Source organism: Cydia amplana, chromosome 5 (genome assembly GCF_948474715.1).
Source record: "Cydia amplana chromosome 5, ilCydAmpl1.1, whole genome shotgun sequence".
Classification (NCBI taxonomy): domain Eukaryota; kingdom Metazoa; phylum Arthropoda; class Insecta; order Lepidoptera; family Tortricidae; genus Cydia; species Cydia amplana.
This window is the reverse complement of record NC_086073.1, coordinates 14,216,136-14,236,281: the sequence shown is the minus strand read 5'-3', so window position 1 is coordinate 14,236,281 and position 20,146 is coordinate 14,216,136. Positions and strand designations below refer to the sequence as shown.

General features: G+C 38.6%; 1 protein-coding gene across 1 annotated transcript; it reads left to right on the top strand.

Annotated features, from left to right (window-relative positions):
• The first annotated feature begins 253 nt into the window (after positions 1 to 253).
• Positions 254 to 19,391, top strand: LOC134648112 (protein PALS2). The gene is made up of 12 exons (XM_063502582.1): positions 254 to 413; positions 7,796 to 7,893; positions 9,470 to 9,619; positions 10,151 to 10,348; positions 11,468 to 11,698; positions 11,999 to 12,097; positions 12,330 to 12,488; positions 12,820 to 13,030; positions 14,121 to 14,291; positions 15,251 to 15,396; positions 18,276 to 18,350; positions 19,190 to 19,391. The coding sequence occupies exons 1-12, from the start codon at positions 335 to 337 to the stop codon at positions 19,364 to 19,366; spliced, it is 1,794 nt and encodes a 597-aa protein (XP_063358652.1). The 5' UTR covers positions 254 to 334; the 3' UTR covers positions 19,367 to 19,391.
• The last annotated feature ends 755 nt before the right edge of the window (positions 19,392 to 20,146 follow it).

The window sequence follows — 20,146 nt, the reverse complement described above, 5'->3', positions numbered from 1 at the left end:
CTAGTTAGGTACTCTTACTCTTTAGGTACACCTACTTGTTTATCAAAACCAATTAATATTTATGTACCTACAGTAAATGAAAAACATATACGAGTTAGAATGAGTATCTGTACCTACTGATTTTTACGATCTATAAAACTTCTTCAAACGCGCTTTCAGAAGTATTATTCGTAAACGGATAGTGTGTAAGTTGCGAAAGCGGGCGGTGCGCAGGCGCGACAGGGCGGGCGCCGCCGTGACGCCATGCCCGCTCAGCTGACGCCGCGCCGCGTGACGCGCTGTACGCATCGATCCTGCGATGCTCGCTGTCGCTAGTTACTCTCGCTGATTCGTGATGATGGTTCGACGCAGCGGCAGGTACACCACCTGGCGTGGATTTAAAGATTTCGCGCTTGGAAAACCACCGGACGAAGGTAAGCCGGAAAATAAACCCTTTGCACTGCTGTATTGAGCCATTTTTAGCGAATTACGGGATAACCTCAAAGCGGAGTGTTGTGTTGCTTTTCCGCGAAATTCCTTGGCCAGTAAAAACGTTTGTACCTAGTACCGGCAATATGACAAACTCAAATGCGTGAGTTTAGTTATTTCATGAATAATATTTTATTTTCTTTTATACTGGAGTTCTAAACATAACAAACAGCTTAACTACCCATAAATCTTCCTTTTACTACCAATGTACCTATATATCTTGCCATGATCATAAATATAAATGTTTGATAGGCACTACCTACGTAGAAATAAATTTCTTCGTCTCATATTTTAATCTAGACACATATTTACAATAATCCCATTTACTGAGCTTCTAACCAGAGAACTCTTAAAGTTGTATTGTAGGATCCTTCCCGGGTACATTACCGTCATTCAAAATTCACTTATTTGATGGTAACTTTCTGGTTAGAGTGTCTATCTAACCAGAAAGTTACCGTTGTATTTTCGGATGTAAAAAGAGGATCATAAAGTGCCTAATAGTCTCTTCTGAAGGGTCCATAAGTAACAATAAAAGGGGTTAAGATCTAATTAAGTGCTGATCTATGGAGAAAGTTAAAATCTTAGCTGCACTGCCGCAGTAGCATCAGTGTTCATCAAAACGTACGAGTAGAGTCTTTGCGGAAAGAGAAGAGTTGTGGAATGTATGGGGCCCAATACATTCGACGACTCTTCTTTTTCCGCACAGACTCTACCGGCTAATCTTTTACATATTTATTTTCTAATCAATACATAAGAAACATAACTGAGGTGTGCTACTGTTCCTTTGTTAAAACAAATTGAATCACTCTTGACACTCATAAATTAAAGATTTATTTATGGAGCTCATGTATGGAGCCTATTATAAACGGGGGTTTTTATTTTTATAACAAAAACCTGCATAAAAAGTGACCCATGAGACAGTTTACTACTCTTACCTACTAGTGTTAATGAATCCTTTCTATTTTTTTAAAGCGTTTGTTTAACACCTGTCTACACTTTTTTTAATAAAATTTCCCTTTTTTTATTTATAAGTTACCTACCTATAAAACTAAGCACGAAATAAATCTTAGATGGTTTAAACCAGGGATCGGATACCGGTATTTTTTGTATGGGAACGGAAACGGTATTTTTTCGTTCTTTGCTAATTACTTCATTTCTAATTGGGCAATCTAATAATACGAAGTGGTTACCTAAAAACACAACTGAGTGCTACATTTCGAGTATAAAATAATTCGAAAATTATGGTTATTTCTACGTTTTTGCAAAAAACCGGTTCCGATCCCTGGTTTAAACGTATGCGTTGATAATTTTTATCTAAATAGTTATTTGTACAACAAGAGATCAAAGTTTGATATTTCTTCGAGTGCTTATTTTGAGTCCCGTGCAAGCGAAAGATTCTATACTAGATTCACGAGCGTAGCGAGATGTAAATAACTTTGATCTCGTGTAGTTCACAAAACTTTTCACCTCAGCAGTGAGAACATATTAGAGAACCCGAAAAATGTATTCCTTCTTCATCACTTACCTATTCACTCATGTTGTCTTAAGATATACTAACAATTAAGTTTTCACCTCAGCAGCTCGAACAAGGGTACTTTGCTACTTAAAAACAGTGAGCAAAATCGCATTTTGCTCATTTTGTCTCACTCAGTGAGCAAAATGCGATTTTGCTCACTGTTTTTAAGTAGCAAAGTACCCTTGTTCGAGCTGCTGAGGTGAAAAATATATTGTTGTATACAGTTTACAAAAACGTTTTACCTATTATGTACATTTTAAGACATACTGCCAAGTACAAGAAAAGTCTTCAACGCGTTGCTTCAACGATTTTGATAACACACGCAGTTCAAGCGATATTTTCTGGGTCAACCAAATCTTGTCAGTACCTCAATAGGAACAAAAAAAACTATACTCATCCTTTTCTTTTGGGTGCTAGTACTAGTGTTAGACAAAGATAATATGATTCTCTCTGTTTATGTTTGAAATCAAACAGACCTTTGACACACTATACATATAAACTCGTACATTCAAAGACCAGACTGTAATTTTCCCAGGGTTTGCAACTACTTAATATTCCACGGATCATAACAGTCCGTAATATCAGCGATCGTCCCGAAATTCATGCTACACGCTACCCCAACAGTCCGAAGATAATAAGAAACCTTTTCTCTTATCATCAGAGTCTAAAATCGTTTGAAAATAGTGACAACTTCATTGTAAACGTAAATGTAAACCCATACATGCATACATAGATATTCGTATAGGATGGACACGCAAGTTTTCATGGGTTAGCATCAGGGATGTTGCGAATATCCGCATCCGCATCCGCAACCACGGAACTTCCGCATTATTTTCAACATCCGCATCTGCATCCGCAATTCCGCATCCGCATAAAATCAATGCGGAGTTTAATGCGGATGCGGATGTGGAACAGGTCGGAACCGGAACGTCTTAGCATCGGCGTAAGTGCTAGACTGCTAGGTAATTTAGTCATTAGCCAAAAAAACCTAGGTATTAGGAATGAGCAGTCAAGCGTGAATGGGACTTAATGTACGGAACCCTTGGAACGCGAGTCCGACTCGCACATGGCCGGTTTATTGAAATAAAAATTACTAAAATGTAATATTTGACGTTTTTTATGTAGCTATCTTGACATCCGCATCCGCATCCGCATCCGTGGATGTGAGCCTTTAAAGATCCGCATCCGCATCCGCGAATGTCAAAAAATCGGCATCCGCAACATCCCTGGTTAGCATACCCGTCGCATTAGAAGAACCAATATAAATGCAACCACAAAATCCATTGTAACTATGCGTATCCGGAGATCACTATTATATTATCCGTTGGCTTAAGGCGTCAATACATAAACGATTAGTATAACACCGTGATTATGCTGACACAGCTAATGATGTTTGACGTGACGAATTTACGAGTTTGTTTGTAAAGTCTGTGCGGAAAGAGAAGAGTCGTGGAATGTATTGGGCCCCATACATTCTACGACTCTTCTCTTTCCGCACAGACTCTATGGCCCTTGCAGTGTTGTGTAAAGCCTGTCCTGAAAAAAGGATTTGTCTCCAACTGAAGTTTAGAATGATTGTGAACTTTATACCGTGATCGTAAGGCTCAATTTTAATACCTACTATACCTAGGTACCTGAAAATGTTAATTGATTCATTTTTATTGCGAGGTTTGTTAATGTCATGTCATGGCCGAATAGAGGGTAATTGCGATATTGTAAAGTAGGGTTACATGTACATACACAGGTTGTAATCAAAAAACGACAATATATATAGAAACAAATAAAGTCATCTCTGAAAGGGTCGATTTTTATTTAGTTTTTTTATTAATGTTGTTTTTATTTTTTCTCTTCACTCTGGGCGGAATAAATAGGAAATCACAACTTGTCCCGAAAAAAACGTAGGATATGATTTTCCGTTGAGTTACGAAAATACTTTCGTAGCATGTAACGCCTACCGTAGGTATGATATTCGTAACCAACGTGATATTTAAATAATCTTTAATAGAAAAAAACCGACTTCCCTAACTACTAGCCTGTACCCACTTAACGGCGCTTATACTTTATGGTAATCATAGTGGTTTATTTAGTTTAGGTACCATAGTGATTTTCCGGGTCAAGGTCCGGGTCCGTGTCCGGGTCCGAGTCCGATTACGGGTCCGAGTCCGGAGTCCGGGGCCCAGTCCAAGTCAAAATCGAAATTCAAAATCACAAAACGTGTACTATGCGTCGTTGAAGAGTTCTGTTCTGATCATCATCAGCAGTTCCACTTCATCAAATGCCACAGTTTGTAATGTAAATGCTTGATTTTCTGATAAAAATATATAACATTTTAAGTCTTTAAGATTTTAGAAGTTCCCTCTATTCCTCATGGATCCCATGTTCAGGACTTGAGATAGACATAAATGTGCCTAAAAACCTAACTTGCTTAACAAACATAACGAAGAGGACAAATCGCCAAATATGCGTCGTTGAAGAGTTCTGTTCTGTTCATCATCAGCAGTTCCACTGCATCAAATGCGACAGTTTTTAATGAAAATGCTTAATTTTTTGATGAAAATACAAAAATCTCCATATGCATGCCTTTAAGATTTGAGGAGTTCCCTCGATTCCTCATGGATCCCATCATCAGAACTCGAGCTTGACAAAAATGTGGCTTAAAAACTTAACTTGCTTAACAAACATAACGAAGAGGACAAATCGTCAAACGTGTACTATGCGTCCTTGAAGAGTTCCGTTCTGATCATCATCAGCAGTTCCACTTCATCAAATGTCACTTTTTTGAATGTATATGCTTGATTTGTTGATAAAAACACAAAAATCACTATATGTATGCCTTTAAGATTTGAGGAGTTCCCTCGATTCCTCATGGATCCCATCATCAGAACTGGGTTTTGACAAAAACGGGACCAATCTGTATGCATATACATACAATCAAAAAAGAATTTTCAAAATCGGTCCAGTAATTACGGAGATATGGAGTAACAAACATAAAAAAAAAATAAAAAAAATAAAAAAAAATAAAAACATAAAAAATAAAAAAAAACAACCGAATTGATAACCTCCTCCTTTTAGAAATCTAAAAGGAAGTCGGTTAAAAATATATAGGTAGGTATATTTTTTCCCTATTACCCAATTGCCAAATCCTATTTACCAAATGGGTTGAAGGTAAATCTCTGTCGTCTCGTCAGAAATAAATTGTAATGACATGGAGGGTGAGGAAAATTATGGTTCCATTTTTCGTTTTATCTCCGTACACCACGGGTGCGAAAGTTCAACATTACTCGTAGTGTTTTCATTACAGGGTGGAAAGTTTAAATGGCCCATCAAAAAGAACCTCTATAAAATCGTTCCCGCTCTATTTTAATCATTTAATAAGCCTTGGAGATATTTAACAACTTCTAAGTTTTATAAATCGATATTTCATTTTGAATGTTAGGTACTTATTAGGTAAATAAGACTGAGCATTATAGGTGTCTGGAACATAAATAATATGCTATATCGATCCCATTATTACTTTGTAGTTATAAATATATAAGAACTTTGAGACCGACAACAGAAAAAAAACCGGTCAAGTGCGAGTCGGACTCGCGTTCCAAGGGTTCCGTACATTACACAATTTTTAACAATATGTTTTTTAATGAAAAGTGAGTAAAATGTCTTTAAAAAACCCGTAGGGGTCAGACCAAAAATATATAAAATAAAAATAAATAATTTGAGCCTATACATGTCCCACTGCTGGGCACAGGCCTCCTCTTATGCGCGAGAGGACTTGTGCTATAGTCCCCACGCTAGCCCAATGCGAATTGGGGACTTCACATACACCTTTGAATTTCTTCGCAGATGTATGCAGGTTTCCTCACGATGTTTTCCTTCACCGAAAAGCTACTGGTAAATATCAAATGATATTTCGTACATATATAAGTTCCGAACTCATTTCCGAAAACTCATTGGTACGAGCCAGGATTTGAACCCGCGACCTCCGGATTGAAAGTCGGACGTCATATCCACTCGGCCACTACCGCTTCAAAAACCACCACCACCGGATCAAAGACTAAGTACTTAAGTCCGACTCACGCTTGACTGCACATTTATAATAGGTTTTTCTGTCATCTATAGGCATGGAACTATTTAGTGTATTTTTTTCAAAATTTTAGACCTAATAGTTTCGGAGATAAAGGGGGGGAATGGTAATTTTTTGCCTATTTTCTTGAATAACTGCTGAACTATTTATCTTCAAATTATAAAAAAAAATTGAGATTCTCAAAATGAGCTCTTTCATTTGATATGTAACACGATATAGTTTGAAAAACTTTATTTTTTAATTTGCTCTTTAACCCCCCAAAAGTGCCCTCCATATTTAAAATTCATTTGTTTACGTTACATGTATTTTTAACGATATGATTTTTTTAATGAAAAGTGAGTAAAATGTCTTTAAAAAACCCGTAGGGGTCGGATCAAAAACTAAGTACTTAAGTCCGACTCACGCTTGACTGCACATTTCTAATAGGTTTTCCTGTCATCTACAGCTAAAGAATTATTTAGTGTATTTTTTTCAAAATTTTAGACCCAGTAGTTTCAGAGATAAAGGGGGGGAAGGGTAATTTTTTGCCTATTTTCTTGAATAACTGCTTAACTATTTATCTTAAAATTATAAAAAATATATATTTGAGATTTTCAAAATGAGCTCTTTCATTTGATATGTAACACGATATAGTTTGAAAAACTTTATTTTTTAATTTGCTCTTTTACCCCCCAAAATTGGCCTCCATATTTAAAATTTATTTGTTTACGTTATATGTATTTTTAACAATATGTTTTTTTTATGAAAAATGAGTAAAATGTCTTTAATAAAACCCGTAGGGGTCGGATCAAAAACTAAGTACTTAAGTCCGACTCACGCTTGACTGCACATTTCTAATAGGTTTTCCTGTCATCTACAGCTAAAGAACTATTTAGTGTATTTTTTTCAAAATTTTAGACCCAGTAGTTTCAAAGATAAAGGGGGGGAATGGTCATTTTTTGCCTATTTTCTTGAATAACTGCTGAACTTATTTATCTTAAAATTATAAAAAATATATATTTGAGATTTTCAAAATGAGCTCTTTTATTTGATATGTAACACGATATACATTGAATTTTTTTTTTTTAATTTGCTCTTTTACCCCCCAAAAGTGGCCTCCATATTTAAAATTCATTTGTTTACGTTACATGTCCGTCTTTGGGTCACAAACTTACATATGTGTGCCAGATTTTGGTCCAGTAGTTTCGGAGAAAATAGGCTGTTACAGACGGACGGACGGACGGACAGACAGACGCACGAGTGATCCTATAAGGGTTCCGTTTTTCCTTTTGAGGTACGGAACCCTAATAAGGAAATATTTAAATTTAAGCGGCCACCTTTAAGACAAATTGGGTCTGCCACATTTCCGAGCAGTCGCGTGAAACATTCCTTTTCTCAAACATGCGTGGAAGTATCGTCAGTCTCATTACGTTCGTAATAGTAGGCTGAAAATTTTCGTTTCGCGCGCGCCTAAGCGGAGCACACTGGCAATTAATTTTCGTACAACATTGCCGGCCTAGGCCGGCAAAATGAGCTTGGCCGGGCCACGCTGCCCTCCTAAGGTAAAAGGCCGTATTTTCATATATTGTTCTTTGAAAATACGGCCTTTTACCTTAGGAGGGCAGCACGGTCCGCGCCATAGATTGACCTATTAAGTTATTATTGGGTTTTGGTTCTATTTCCACGTATTTTTTGAGAAAAGCACCATGTCTTTTTGCAGTAATATACCTACGTACTATTTTCATTTTTAGAAAAAGAAAAGCCAAAACCAGAGGACGATCTATCGAACCATGACGAAATATTCTTGAAAAGTATCGTTGAAAGTCCGGATTTCGGGCGAAAAAGTGAGGTAAGTCGTTCAGTTGTTTATTTTATGGTCTACAGCATCTAATCGGAGGAACACGTCTTTATTACCATAAATTAAGTATTTAATTTTGGTCAAAGTACTTCCCAAACCACCACCGAACTGAGTTCTTGCGATTTAAAAAAAAGTGGACTAGTAATAAGAACTCAATTTTTTTTTTTATTTACTTTTTACTCATTGACATTTTTTTTTCTTACTTAATATTTTTTTTCTTGTTATTCCGATAAGTATTATAATTGATTTTTAATGCTATTACTTTTTACTTGTTGACATTTTTCTTTATTATGTTCAATTTATTAATTCATGTTTATTTAATTTCGGAGACATTTACTTTAATTTATTTGACTTTTTATTTTTATTTGATGATGTATTATTAATTATTTTTAAATTGGTGGCTATGTTGTTTTGTAAATATATTTTGTATGCATGTGCCTAGATTTAAGATTTCAAACACAATGTAATATTGTTATTGAATAAATGATGATGATGATGATGATCATGTGTCATTTCATACTATGAAATGTCATTTTAGTCTACCGAATAAAAAAATAGACTTTATACCTTTTAATTTTATTTAGGTAATAGGTAAATGGCAGAGTAAAGTAAGTATACTTGGTAAGCAGCTATAGCTGGTCAACCAAATCTTGTCAGTAAAAAAAGGCGCGAAATTCAAATTTTCTATGGGACGTTATCCCTTCGCGCCTACATTTTTAAAATTTGCCGCCTTTTTCTACTGTCAAGATCTGGTTGACCAATATTCAGCCAAGAAAATACACTTTAGTACGCAGAATTTCGTACATTGACCCCTGTTCCTATCTCTATCACACGCGCGTAATTATATTGCTGTCCCGCCCACGATGCCGGCGGTCAATGATACCTACATGGCGCTAAAATGAGACTGAGGGCCGAATGCATAAAATCAACGTAATCTATAGTGTGTCAAAGGTCTGTTTGATTTCAAACATAGACAGAGAGAATCATACTATCTTTGTCTTACACTAGTACTAGCACCCAAAAGAAAAGGATGAGTATAGTTTTCTTGTTCCTATTTACTGACAAGATTTGGTTGACCCAGTATATTTCAATTTCTTTTTTCCTTTTTGTACTGGTAAGGAAATGATGACAACACGGGCAAACGAATTGATAAATTATGAATTTGATAAAAATCGTAGGGTTCCGATTTTGGTTACGGAACCCTAAAAAGCGGAAAAAGCTCATTCCTATGGTAATGCAACATGGCAACTTTTCTGACAAGTCTCGTATAGTATTTTATTTATCTTATCTGTATTAGTTGTGTATGTATGGGGAAGTGAAACGGCGGGTACGTTTTCCGCGACTAACAGATTTCTCGTGATTTACAGTAAAATATTTTCCTTATGACTTATAAATTAGCTAATTAACAACAGTTTTACGTAATGTTAGGAATTAAGCAATCAATGAACAGCACCTAATTACTTTTCATTCATTAAAACCAAGTGCCACGCCTACGTCGTTTGTTGTTGTGGAAGTTCCATTGTGAATCTTGTTAGATTTATATGAAGTGCTAGTGTTATTATTGCAGCCCATCGAATCAGAGGAGGACCTGGTCGTAAAACCCGTATCGTTGGATAACGTAAACATAATACGGTTGCTGAGCGAGTATCGTGGCACCAACATAAGAACTATTGAGCAAGCGGAACTCGCTATATTGCTATCCAGAATACATTTTAAGGTATGTTTAGATGCAGAATCACTTCCAAACAATATTTTATTACCTTCGTGCTATTTCGGCTCGGCTGCTGTATCATGAAGTGTTGATATATAGCGAAGCGTACTTGTTACGTTTATTTAGTTTCGCTTTTGTGATTTTACTGACTGCTATCATTTAGAGCGTTATTCAGCGGTAGATATACTTTTAATCACTAGTAGTATATAATTAAAACTGTCCGAAGTTCCATTTCCTGATTAAAATCAATTTGCCTGTTGTGTAGGAGCAAGTACGGTTATGTACTTTCTCCAAACCGGTTTACGTCATATTTTTGGTCCTTGTACTAAAGCCGCACATTTGTATAGTCAGCAGCAGAAGTTGCTAAGCGGGCGAGCTGTTCAAAATTACTTTGACGCGCCCTTATTCTGTTAACAATAAAGTCGCGTCAAGATCATTGTGAACACCTCGCCCGCTTAGCAACTATTGCTGCTGACTGTACCTGATAAACAGCAGAACTATTATATTGATTATTTTATTTTTAATGTATATTTTCAGGCTTTAATAGATGCTCATGATGCAATAGGTGCCTTGTGGCTTCAAAGAGGATCGGGCATTGAAGAACCACCTGCTAAACAAGACAAAGACACTGCAGAAGGTGCGGAAACTAGCCCGGAGGAAAACGGAGACATGCCTGTGGAGACAGTCAAAGTTGTAGGCCTTAGGAAAGTGCCTGGACAACCTTTAGGGTTAACGGTAAGTTAAAGAATACTCAGTAATTAGTATGTAACTCATATTTTGTCTGGTGCATATGAATGAATAAACATGGTCATGTGCAGGCCTCGGAGTTTTTTTAGCACGGTAAGACTAAGGAGAGCTATGGAGTCTTTGTTAACATTAAAATTAAATTCATACTCATACTCATCCTCATTAATTAAGTTCGTCCGAATCGTTTTATAAATACTTAGACTACTTATATGTAATTAATTCTGTTTACATATATTTAATTAAATGTTATATTATAAAAAAGTAATAATATGTATATGTGTATGTTTATAATCATAGGTTGCATGTCTTAAGTACTTTTTTAAGTGATAGGCCACTTATGATTAAACCTCTACCTAAATATGTGTATGAGTAAATCAGATGTCACATTATGTCATGAATATATAGTTACGTATTTCGTTATTGTGATGTTATGTTACAATAATATAGAGTGTTGCATTATGTTACAATAATATACAGTGAGTCATAATGTGAGATTATGCAAGTTTAATTGGTTCAACATAAACATTTACTAATGGTTATCATGAGTACAGTTAATTATTGGGAATATTCATTAATATATTTCTTAGTCCCTTTATTCCTTGTAAGGCCCAATGTGCATTACAATGTACACTGTTTCAATCTAATTTGAACCTTTCATAAACCAAATAAAGTAACATTTCTTTTGTTTTGTTGCTTTCTCAACCAAACGAAATTTATCCCAACTTAGTATACAGTCGCCATCAGATATATCGGAACAGCCAAGGTGTTCACAATATCTGAACATGCACTCTAACGCCATGACAATAGAGGCGTGTTCAGATATTTGTGAGCGCCTTGGCCGCTCCAATATATCTGATGGCGACTGTACAACAATGTTCTAATTAGAAATAGGAACATTTTGTATGGTGGGTCTTGTAAGGTTATAGAAGACCAATAATTATAATCCTTACTCACCCCTGACATAGTTGCATATTTTTGTAGCGAGTTCTTCTTCCATGATATTTTCTTAGTCAACTTCAAAATTTTATAGTCCAAATAAGGTTAGCTCAACTTCCTTTTACATTTCAATGTAGTGTTTGATTCTAAACACTTTCATTTTTCTTTCAGGTCACAACAGATGAGCATGGCCAACTCATAGTAGCTAGAATATTAGCCGGCAGTGCCGCAGCCAAGCAAGCCTTACTCTCCATAGGAGATGTCCTGCTAGAAGTAGATGGAGTACAAGTAGATACTGAAGAGCAGCTCAAAGAAGCAGTGTCCAAGCCTAACGATAGAGTCACCTTAAAAGTGGGGCCTAACCTCAAGGAGAAAAGTTCCCAGTTAACGAATAAGCTTACTGTGAGTATACCAATTAAGAAGTGTCTATGTTAATTGAGTTAGTAATTATCTAATTAGGCCCTGTGCGCACGGTTAACCACGGCGCAGTCCCTATTTAAATGATGCCCCTTACTGAACAAAGTGAAATTCGGGGGCTGTATTGCAGAATAAGTATTAAACAATTTAAAAAATTAGTTGAAATGACCTGGCGCCGAGTGCCTCCACGGTCCTTGCTGCTATTCTTAATAATGCTGCATACAATGTAACCTATAATGACACTCCATTTTTAATGTAGGTATATATGTTTCTATTCTATTACAGTGCTACATGAGAGCTCTGTTTGAGTACAATCCGAAGGAGGACACACTATTACCATGTAAAGAAATTGGATTGGAATTCAAAAAGGGTGATATTTTACAGGTAAGTTGAAATTTATCAGCTTTGTAGATTTTAACCCAAGAGAGACTTTGATACTCTTATATCTGTCTTATTTGCTTACCTACTAACAAGAGAAATCATGGTTCTAGTAAAGTTGTTTGAGATATTTCCGAAATTTTTGTGATGCGTATAATTTACGTCGTCATATCAGTAGAATCATTCATGCCCTAATTCTTGTTTCATTCTTTTTAAAATGCATTCACATGAATTTCAGGTGTCAGACAGAAAAGACCCCAACTGGTGGCAAGCGAGCCATGTAGAAAACCCAGATGTAGTAGGCCTAATACCCTCACCGGAATTGGAAGAAAGAAGAAAAGCGTACGTGCCGCCTGAAGCAGACTTCGTTCATAAAATTAGCATATGTGGAGCTAGAGTATGTAATTTTTAAGCAAACAACATATAAATAATTATTACAAATCGATACCGTAAATAGTTCTCGAGATATTTAGCGATATGACAGACAGACCGACAGACATAGTCGCACTATAACAATTCCTTTTACCTTTTTGACACAAGGAAATTTTACTAATATTTATACTTAGCCTTGTTTCCACAATGTTTTTCTAAAATATATTTGTGCAAATCATGATTGATTTCAATACGTCATGTCACTTCATCTCATTCACAGTAAAAATACCAATCATAATACATTTTCGTATGTCGATACCGGCTCCCAAGTTTCTTAATTTGATTTATCTTCGCAGATATCTAAAAAGAAGAAAAAGTTCGTATACGAGTCCCGCTCAAGCGTGCAGCTGGAAGGCGCGGAATTAGCGCTATATGAAGAAGTAGCGCGTACTCCGCCGTTCCTGCGGCGGGTGTTAGCGCTCGTGGGCACGCGCGGCGTGGGCCGGCGCACGCTCAAGAACCGCATGATCCATGAACACCCCGACCGCTTCGGAGCCGTTGTACCACGTAAGTGTCTAACTATGATGATATAGGCACCGTGTTGGCGCTGGATGAAGTAGCGCGTACTCCGCCGTTCCTGCGGCGGGTGTTAGCGCTCGTGGGCACGCGCGGCGTGGGCCGGCGCACGCTCAAGAACCGCATGATCCATGAACACCCCGACCGCTTCGGAGCCGTTGTACCACGTAAGTGTCTAACTATGATGATATAGGCACCGTGTTGGCGCTGGATGAAGTAGCGCGTACTCCGCCGTTCCTGCGGCGGGTGTTAGCGCTCGTGGGCACGCGCGGCGTGGGCCGGCGCACGCTCAAGAACCGCATGATCCATGAACACCCCGACCGCTTCGGAGCCGTTGTACCACGTAAGTGTCTAACTATGATGATATAGGCACCGTGTTGGCGCTGGATGAAGTAGCGCGTACTCCGCCGTTCCTGCGGCGGGTGTTAGCGCTCGTGGGCACGCGCGGCGTGGGCCGGCGCACGCTCAAGAACCGCATGATCCACGATCACCCCGACCGCTTCGGAGCCGTTGTACCACGTAAGTGTCTAACTATGATGATATAGGCACCGTGTTGGCGCTGGATGAAGTAGCGCGTACTCCGCCGTTCCTGCGGCGGGTGTTAGCGCTCGTGGGCACACGCGGCGTGGGCCGGCGCACGCTCAAGAACCGCATGATCCATGAACACCCCAACCGCTTCGGAGCCGTTGTACCACGTAAGTGTCTAACTATGATGATATAGGCACCGTGTTGGCGCTGGATGAAGTAGCGCGTACTCCGCCGTTCCTGCGGCGCCGTTAGCGTTTGACTACGATGATATATAATCACAGTGTCCAGAGACCGTGAGTTCAAGTCTCACACAAGACAGTCATTTTTCCACTTTTAAATTTATTCTAAGGTCACACACAGGTCAGACACAGTGTTAATGGCGCTGGATGAAGTAGCACGCACTCCGCTGTTCTTACGGCTGGGCTGCAGAGGGCAAGAAATTGATTCCACTGTAGTCCATTTGACTTGATTTGACTAACCCAAAAAGTAACATAGCCATTAAAATCGAAGTCAAGTCGAAGGGGAGCTTACCTTATACATTTCCAATTTCCAGATACCTCCCGTCCGCCCCGACCGCTAGAAGAGAACGGCACGTCATACTGGTTCGTGTCGCGCGAGGAGATGGAGCGGGACGCGCACGCGGGCCGCTTCCTCGAGTACGGGGAGCATAATGGGCACCTTTACGGCACCCACTTGGATTCCATCAGAGCTGTTATTAAGGAGGGTGAGTTCGATTTTATTTACGGGGAAGAAAAGGATTAAAAATTAACTATTTTAGTTGTACCATTGTCTGAGACCATTCACACTCGCTGATGTTTTCTCTTAGTTAAAACTACGTGAAGTGTCTTACGACCTTAATCCTTAATTCCTCAAATCCCAGCGGTCATGAGCGCGCAAATTGTGTGGACTCCGCTGCTTGCATTTTGCATGCGGTGCGGGGTGTAACAGACAACGCAATGATGATGGCGCAGTCTTTTTGGCGTCGCTAACAACTAATGCTTTCAACGCGTTCTTACAGTGTAGCTCAGCCTGTGTGGCAAGGCTTTAACTTTAACAGGTAACATTATCACCCAGCCAAACAAGACATCAACAAACAAGGCACCAGGCCACAACAATTTCGTCATATAAAACTGTAGTACCACGATCCCGACTATCGGGTCGTCCGGCCTGCGAACGAAATCATAAAATACCCGATAGTCGGGTTTCCGGCACCTAATGTGTTAAAACTGACATGACATAAAGTATTGACTTAGAGATGCCCCGAATAGTGGATTTGGCCGAATACCGAATATTCGGCCCCTCCCTCGGCCGAAGCGCCGAATATTCGGCGACCGAATACTCGGCATAGTAAGTTATCTACATTTTGAGTCACATTTATTATGAAAACTGTTCGCCAACAAGGCACAACGTTTGCTAAGATTTAATTTTTGTGACTCGGACTTACTTACTAGTGTGTGTAGTCAGATTACAAATGCTCAAAAAACCAGTCTTCGTATACCTTCCAAGAAAACATTTTAAACATTAAATTTAGTGGTTATTTTTATTGTGTAATGTATCTTTTTAGTTAGGTGTAAGAGATATTCGGTATTCGACCGAATAGTTGGCAACATTCGGCCGAATACCGAATAGTTGCCGAATATTCGTGGCATCTCTAGTATTGACCTCTTAAAAATCGGCATACAGGCAAGATGTGCATCCTGGACTGCGCGCCGGCGTCGCTCAAGCTGCTGCACAACAGCAGCGAGTTCCTGCCCTACGTGGTGCTGGTGGCCGCGCCTGGCATCGAGCAGCTAAGGAACCTCACCTTCGCCTCCAACCGCAATCTGACGGTATCTCAACCCTACCTACTATTTATACTTGGTCAACCAAATCTTGACAGTAGAAAAAGGCGGCAAATTTGAAAAATGTAGGCGCGAAGCAGTGTTGGCAAAAAAACAATTCGAATTGATGATTGAGGATTGACCGATCAATTCGAATTGACGATTGACGAAACTAATTCTAAATCTACTGATTGAAGATTGACGATTACTAATCGTTAATTCGAATTGATCGGTCAATCCTCAATCATCAATTCGGATTGACGATTACTTTGTATGTACCCAAGGACCGGAAAACCCCTCTTTACGCTTAATCCAATCAATTCGGTAACAATTGTTTATTTTATTTATATTTTGTTGAGTTTATTGACTTTATTTATTTAATTTATTTAATTGATTTTATTTACTTTATTAACTTTATTTTATTTATTTTATATACTTTATTTACCTTTGGAAATCTCAGATATTATCGTTTTAAAGTGCCAACGATCAATGGTCAATCTAGATTGAGAATTAATTTAATCCGAATTGAGGATTGATGCGTTAATCCCAATTGATTCAATCGGATTGACTCGTCAATCAGAATTGAATCAAATCGAATTGATCAATTCGGATTGACGCGTCTATTCGATTGATCAATCCGGATTGATTTAGTTCAGATTGATGCCAACACTGGCGCGAAGGGATGTCGTCCCATAGAAAATTTGAATTTCGGGCCTTTTTTTACTGACAAGATTTGGTTGACCAGTTATATCACGGAAATCATTGTGATCGCTCCAAATGAACTCGTTTTGCTTTTGATACAAAGATCGACTATGATAACAAAGGATTTATGCCTGTATCCTTGACTTTACGAGATTGCTATGAAATACTTTGTTTCAACATTTTTAGTTTTTCTCACTAAGCACTCGTTAGCTGATCTTGGCAATTACAAAATGTCCCCATTAAAATAAAAAATCAACGTGCCATGTGCCACACACGTTCAAAAATGGTCATATTAAATTGTGGATAGCAACAATTTGGGACCGTTTCATTGTCTGGTTTGGAAGTGTTAAGAAATCTTAAAAAGCGTTCTGTAACAAAAAAAAACGACTTCTAAGAAAACGATCTTTGTATCAATGTTATGTTAGTGTGCTATTACGTTCCTTATGCCTAATGCTTAACGGCTCGGCCACGACTTCACGCGACTGGCGACGGCGGCAGCGACAACCATAGGTGGGAACGAAAGGTCCGATCGGTGTGTGTCGCTCCAACCACAGAACAAGTTAGAATGGCGATGCGAGCAGGGTACGTGTCGCCGCCGGTTTTGAGCAAACGCTCGCATGCTACTCGCCCGCGCTGACCGAAAAACGAAGTAAACATGCCTTTTGCGCCACAATAACGTTCAGATTAAGAAGCCAGACATCAAATCTGTCTAAAGGAGGCGTATCCATTCACCACGCACACAAGTTTTTACTACCGTTGCGCGAGTGTTAGTAAATGTGGAGAGGAACGAGCGGCGACACCGGTTCCGATACTAACTGCGCGCGATAGCCATTCTAACCTCTTTAATATGTTCTGTGGCTCCAACCTATGGTTATCGCTGCCGCCGTCGCAAGTCGCTCAATGTCGTGGCCGAGCCGTATGCTTTAAGCCAATTTCGATGGACCTTAGATTTTAAAGCCATTTGAATGTCATCGTCTTCGAAACGTTATGTGATGTAGATTATCGTTATTGCCTCTATATTAGATGAAGCCTAGATCCCTTATGCCTGATTCCAAGAAATGATACAGTATTTATAAATTTAGGGCTGATTTAGACGGCGCGCGAACTCGCATGCGATTTTAGTTACATTGCGGACTGTTGGTTGCGTCCAAATCAACCGACCGGTCAAAACCCGCAATGTAATGAAACTCGCATTTGAGTTCTCGCATCGTCTAAATGAGCCCTTATTCATTTATTTTCGGAATGCCAGTTTATAGTAGGTAACGTAGAATTAAATGTAGTTTCGCTATACACTTCAAATCTATGTAAACGAGTCACTTTATAAGGAAATTTTCATGCAAATATAACCCATATTAATTGTTGTCGAATGTTTAAGCTGCTGACGACAGTTTAATGCGGCTATATACCACAAATGATAATATGTCGATAAAAAAAAATACGATTGTGAATGTTACGTGAAAAGGTTAAGCTTGAATGCTCCCCTAGTAGGGTAATTCGCCAATAACTGGCCACTTTTAGTAACTCGCCGCCCAAACTAAAAATGAATTCTATTCACCTATAATCAGAATTCATTTTAGTATAAGGCGGCTAGTTATTGAAGGCTGGCCAGTTATTGAAACCCTTTACTAAAATGAATTCTGTTTATAGGTGAATATAATTCATTTGGTGGCCAATTACTAACAGTAGTCAGTTACTGGCGAATTACCCTATCTAGATTTTAGTTATAATAATGTAAGTTGTTTAGTCAATTGTAAGTTGAGTATACTTATGCCCAGTTGCACAAACGTTCGATAAATGTTATTGCCAGCCAGCATTGTCACTTCTCCAAACATGTGAAACAAAAAGTGACCACAAAATATATGATCCCAGATTCATTTATTGTGTAAGATGTTTTACACATGTTTTACAAAGTCTTAAGACAAATTCGTGCTTCTAATGTGACAGCTAAACGAGATGGCGCTTTACAGCTCCCTACATTAGACGGCAGCCGTGGCTGTCAAAAGTTGACGTTTGTCGTACAGCGCCATCTGTTTCAGCTGTCAAATTAGGAGGCACGTTTTTTTAGACTACCTCAGTACTACAATCAATAACCAACTCTTAATCTATGATAAAAGAACGTTTGTGTAGCTGTGTGTAACTCGTAGCATGCCAGTGTTTGATATATCCCGTGTTGTGCGCATGTCTAGTTCGACCGGCAGAGCTCCATTCGCTTTAGCTCGCGCCGCGCGCGCACGCTAGAGTCCCTCGCTTCGCTATACGAGGTAAGATTCTTTTTAGTTATTCCAAAGAAAAATGCTTACATAACTAAACTATAGGTTTTTCAGCACGTGTGTGTAACCCTATACTGTGTGGTTTATTGCCTATGTGTAAGCATCTGAAGATTAAATTTAAAAAACAATATTGAAATCCAAATCCAGTTAGGATAGTAGGTACATTATTCTTCTCTCCGTAATTTGTAAATTTATAAAAAAAGTACACGGATTATTAGTTTTATCAGCATACCAACCGTAAATAGATTTGAAATCTTATTCGATTATACACCTTGTTCCCATGAAATTAAGGTACACATACTTATTCCCTATTGACTACTTTTCAAAATTGCTCATTGTGGTTCTGCAGCATGCCCATGTACCCTATTAAAACTTGACACGGGCGAGAAGTATTCGAATATGAAGCACAGTTGCATATTCGAATCATGCCCAACCCTGGTTATTAGCCAAGCAAGCCAAAGTTCTAGTCTTATGAATTTTACTCTTCGTGTGTTTGTAATACAAGATACGTTGTAATAGGATTAAATTATTTAATGTTAATGTTGTATTTGTGTGCATGATAGAAACAAATTATGTAGGTAATGAAGTAAATCAATAAGTTTGTATGTATTTTTTTTACCATTATCCATTTAGCATGTTTATTTCGTATAACACTTCAATAACATAATACGAAACCCTAATATACCTATTATACCTACATAATATATTTTTCCAAAAAATTACAACTAACTTATTATACCTACTTAATATTTTTGAACAAAAAATGTCACTAACCTTTATTATCTCTTTTTATCTTTGCCACCAAAATAAAACCCTTGCGTGTGAAACAGGAAGAAGACATGAAGCAAACTCTAGAAGAGAGCGCCCGGATACAGCGCATGAACGAGAAATACATCGACCTGGTGATCACCAATCACAACAACGACACCACCTACTCGCGCATCATGGACGCGCTGCACGCGCTCTCTACTGACCACCAGTGGGTGCCCGTTAGCTGGATATACTAACACTAACACACTACCCTCTACGATCGAACACATTTCTACCTAGGCCCAAGATACACTAAGTGTAAGGCCTGAGTGGACGCTCGAGTTGGGCGTGCAGCGGGGCGGGGCGTGCGGCGTGCATGTTAAACAAATGCAAGCGTATAGGAGCGGCCTTAGTGCACGCTGCTCACATCACTTGTGAGCCCGACGCCACGCTGCACGCCCCGCCGAACGCTCCGCGTCGAGCGTCTACTCAGGCCTTACACTTAGTCTTACTTACGTAAGTAGGGACACAGCTATACTACAGAATGAGAGAATAATATCGTTATCTTATTCTAATAAATAGCTTTGTCCCTACTTACGTAAGTAAAATATACAAGTGTATCTCGGGCCTTAGACTTGGTACTAATCTTACACAAACAATTATTTTTTCATAGTACTTTGCCAGAAATAGTGTTACGATAAAAGTCAAATTACCATCGCCTGGCACATTATTTAAATGGCTCGCTTTTTCACTTAACCATACAACACACTTCTGGTTTCCTTAGCGACACCGAATTACGGCCCAATCACGCAAGCTGTCTGATTAATTACCAGCAGACTGGTCGTCTTTGAAACTCCAAGAATGAACTGTACCTAGTATAAATGGGGGCTTAGTCAAATACTCAAAATGGCTTAAATATACTGTCGTAATCGTTATGAAAGCTTGCTAATCGGGCTAAATAGGTTTATAAATTAACATACCAGGTCTCCGCTTTAATCCGCAAGTTCTCCTTAACAAATTTATAAAAGTACTTACGA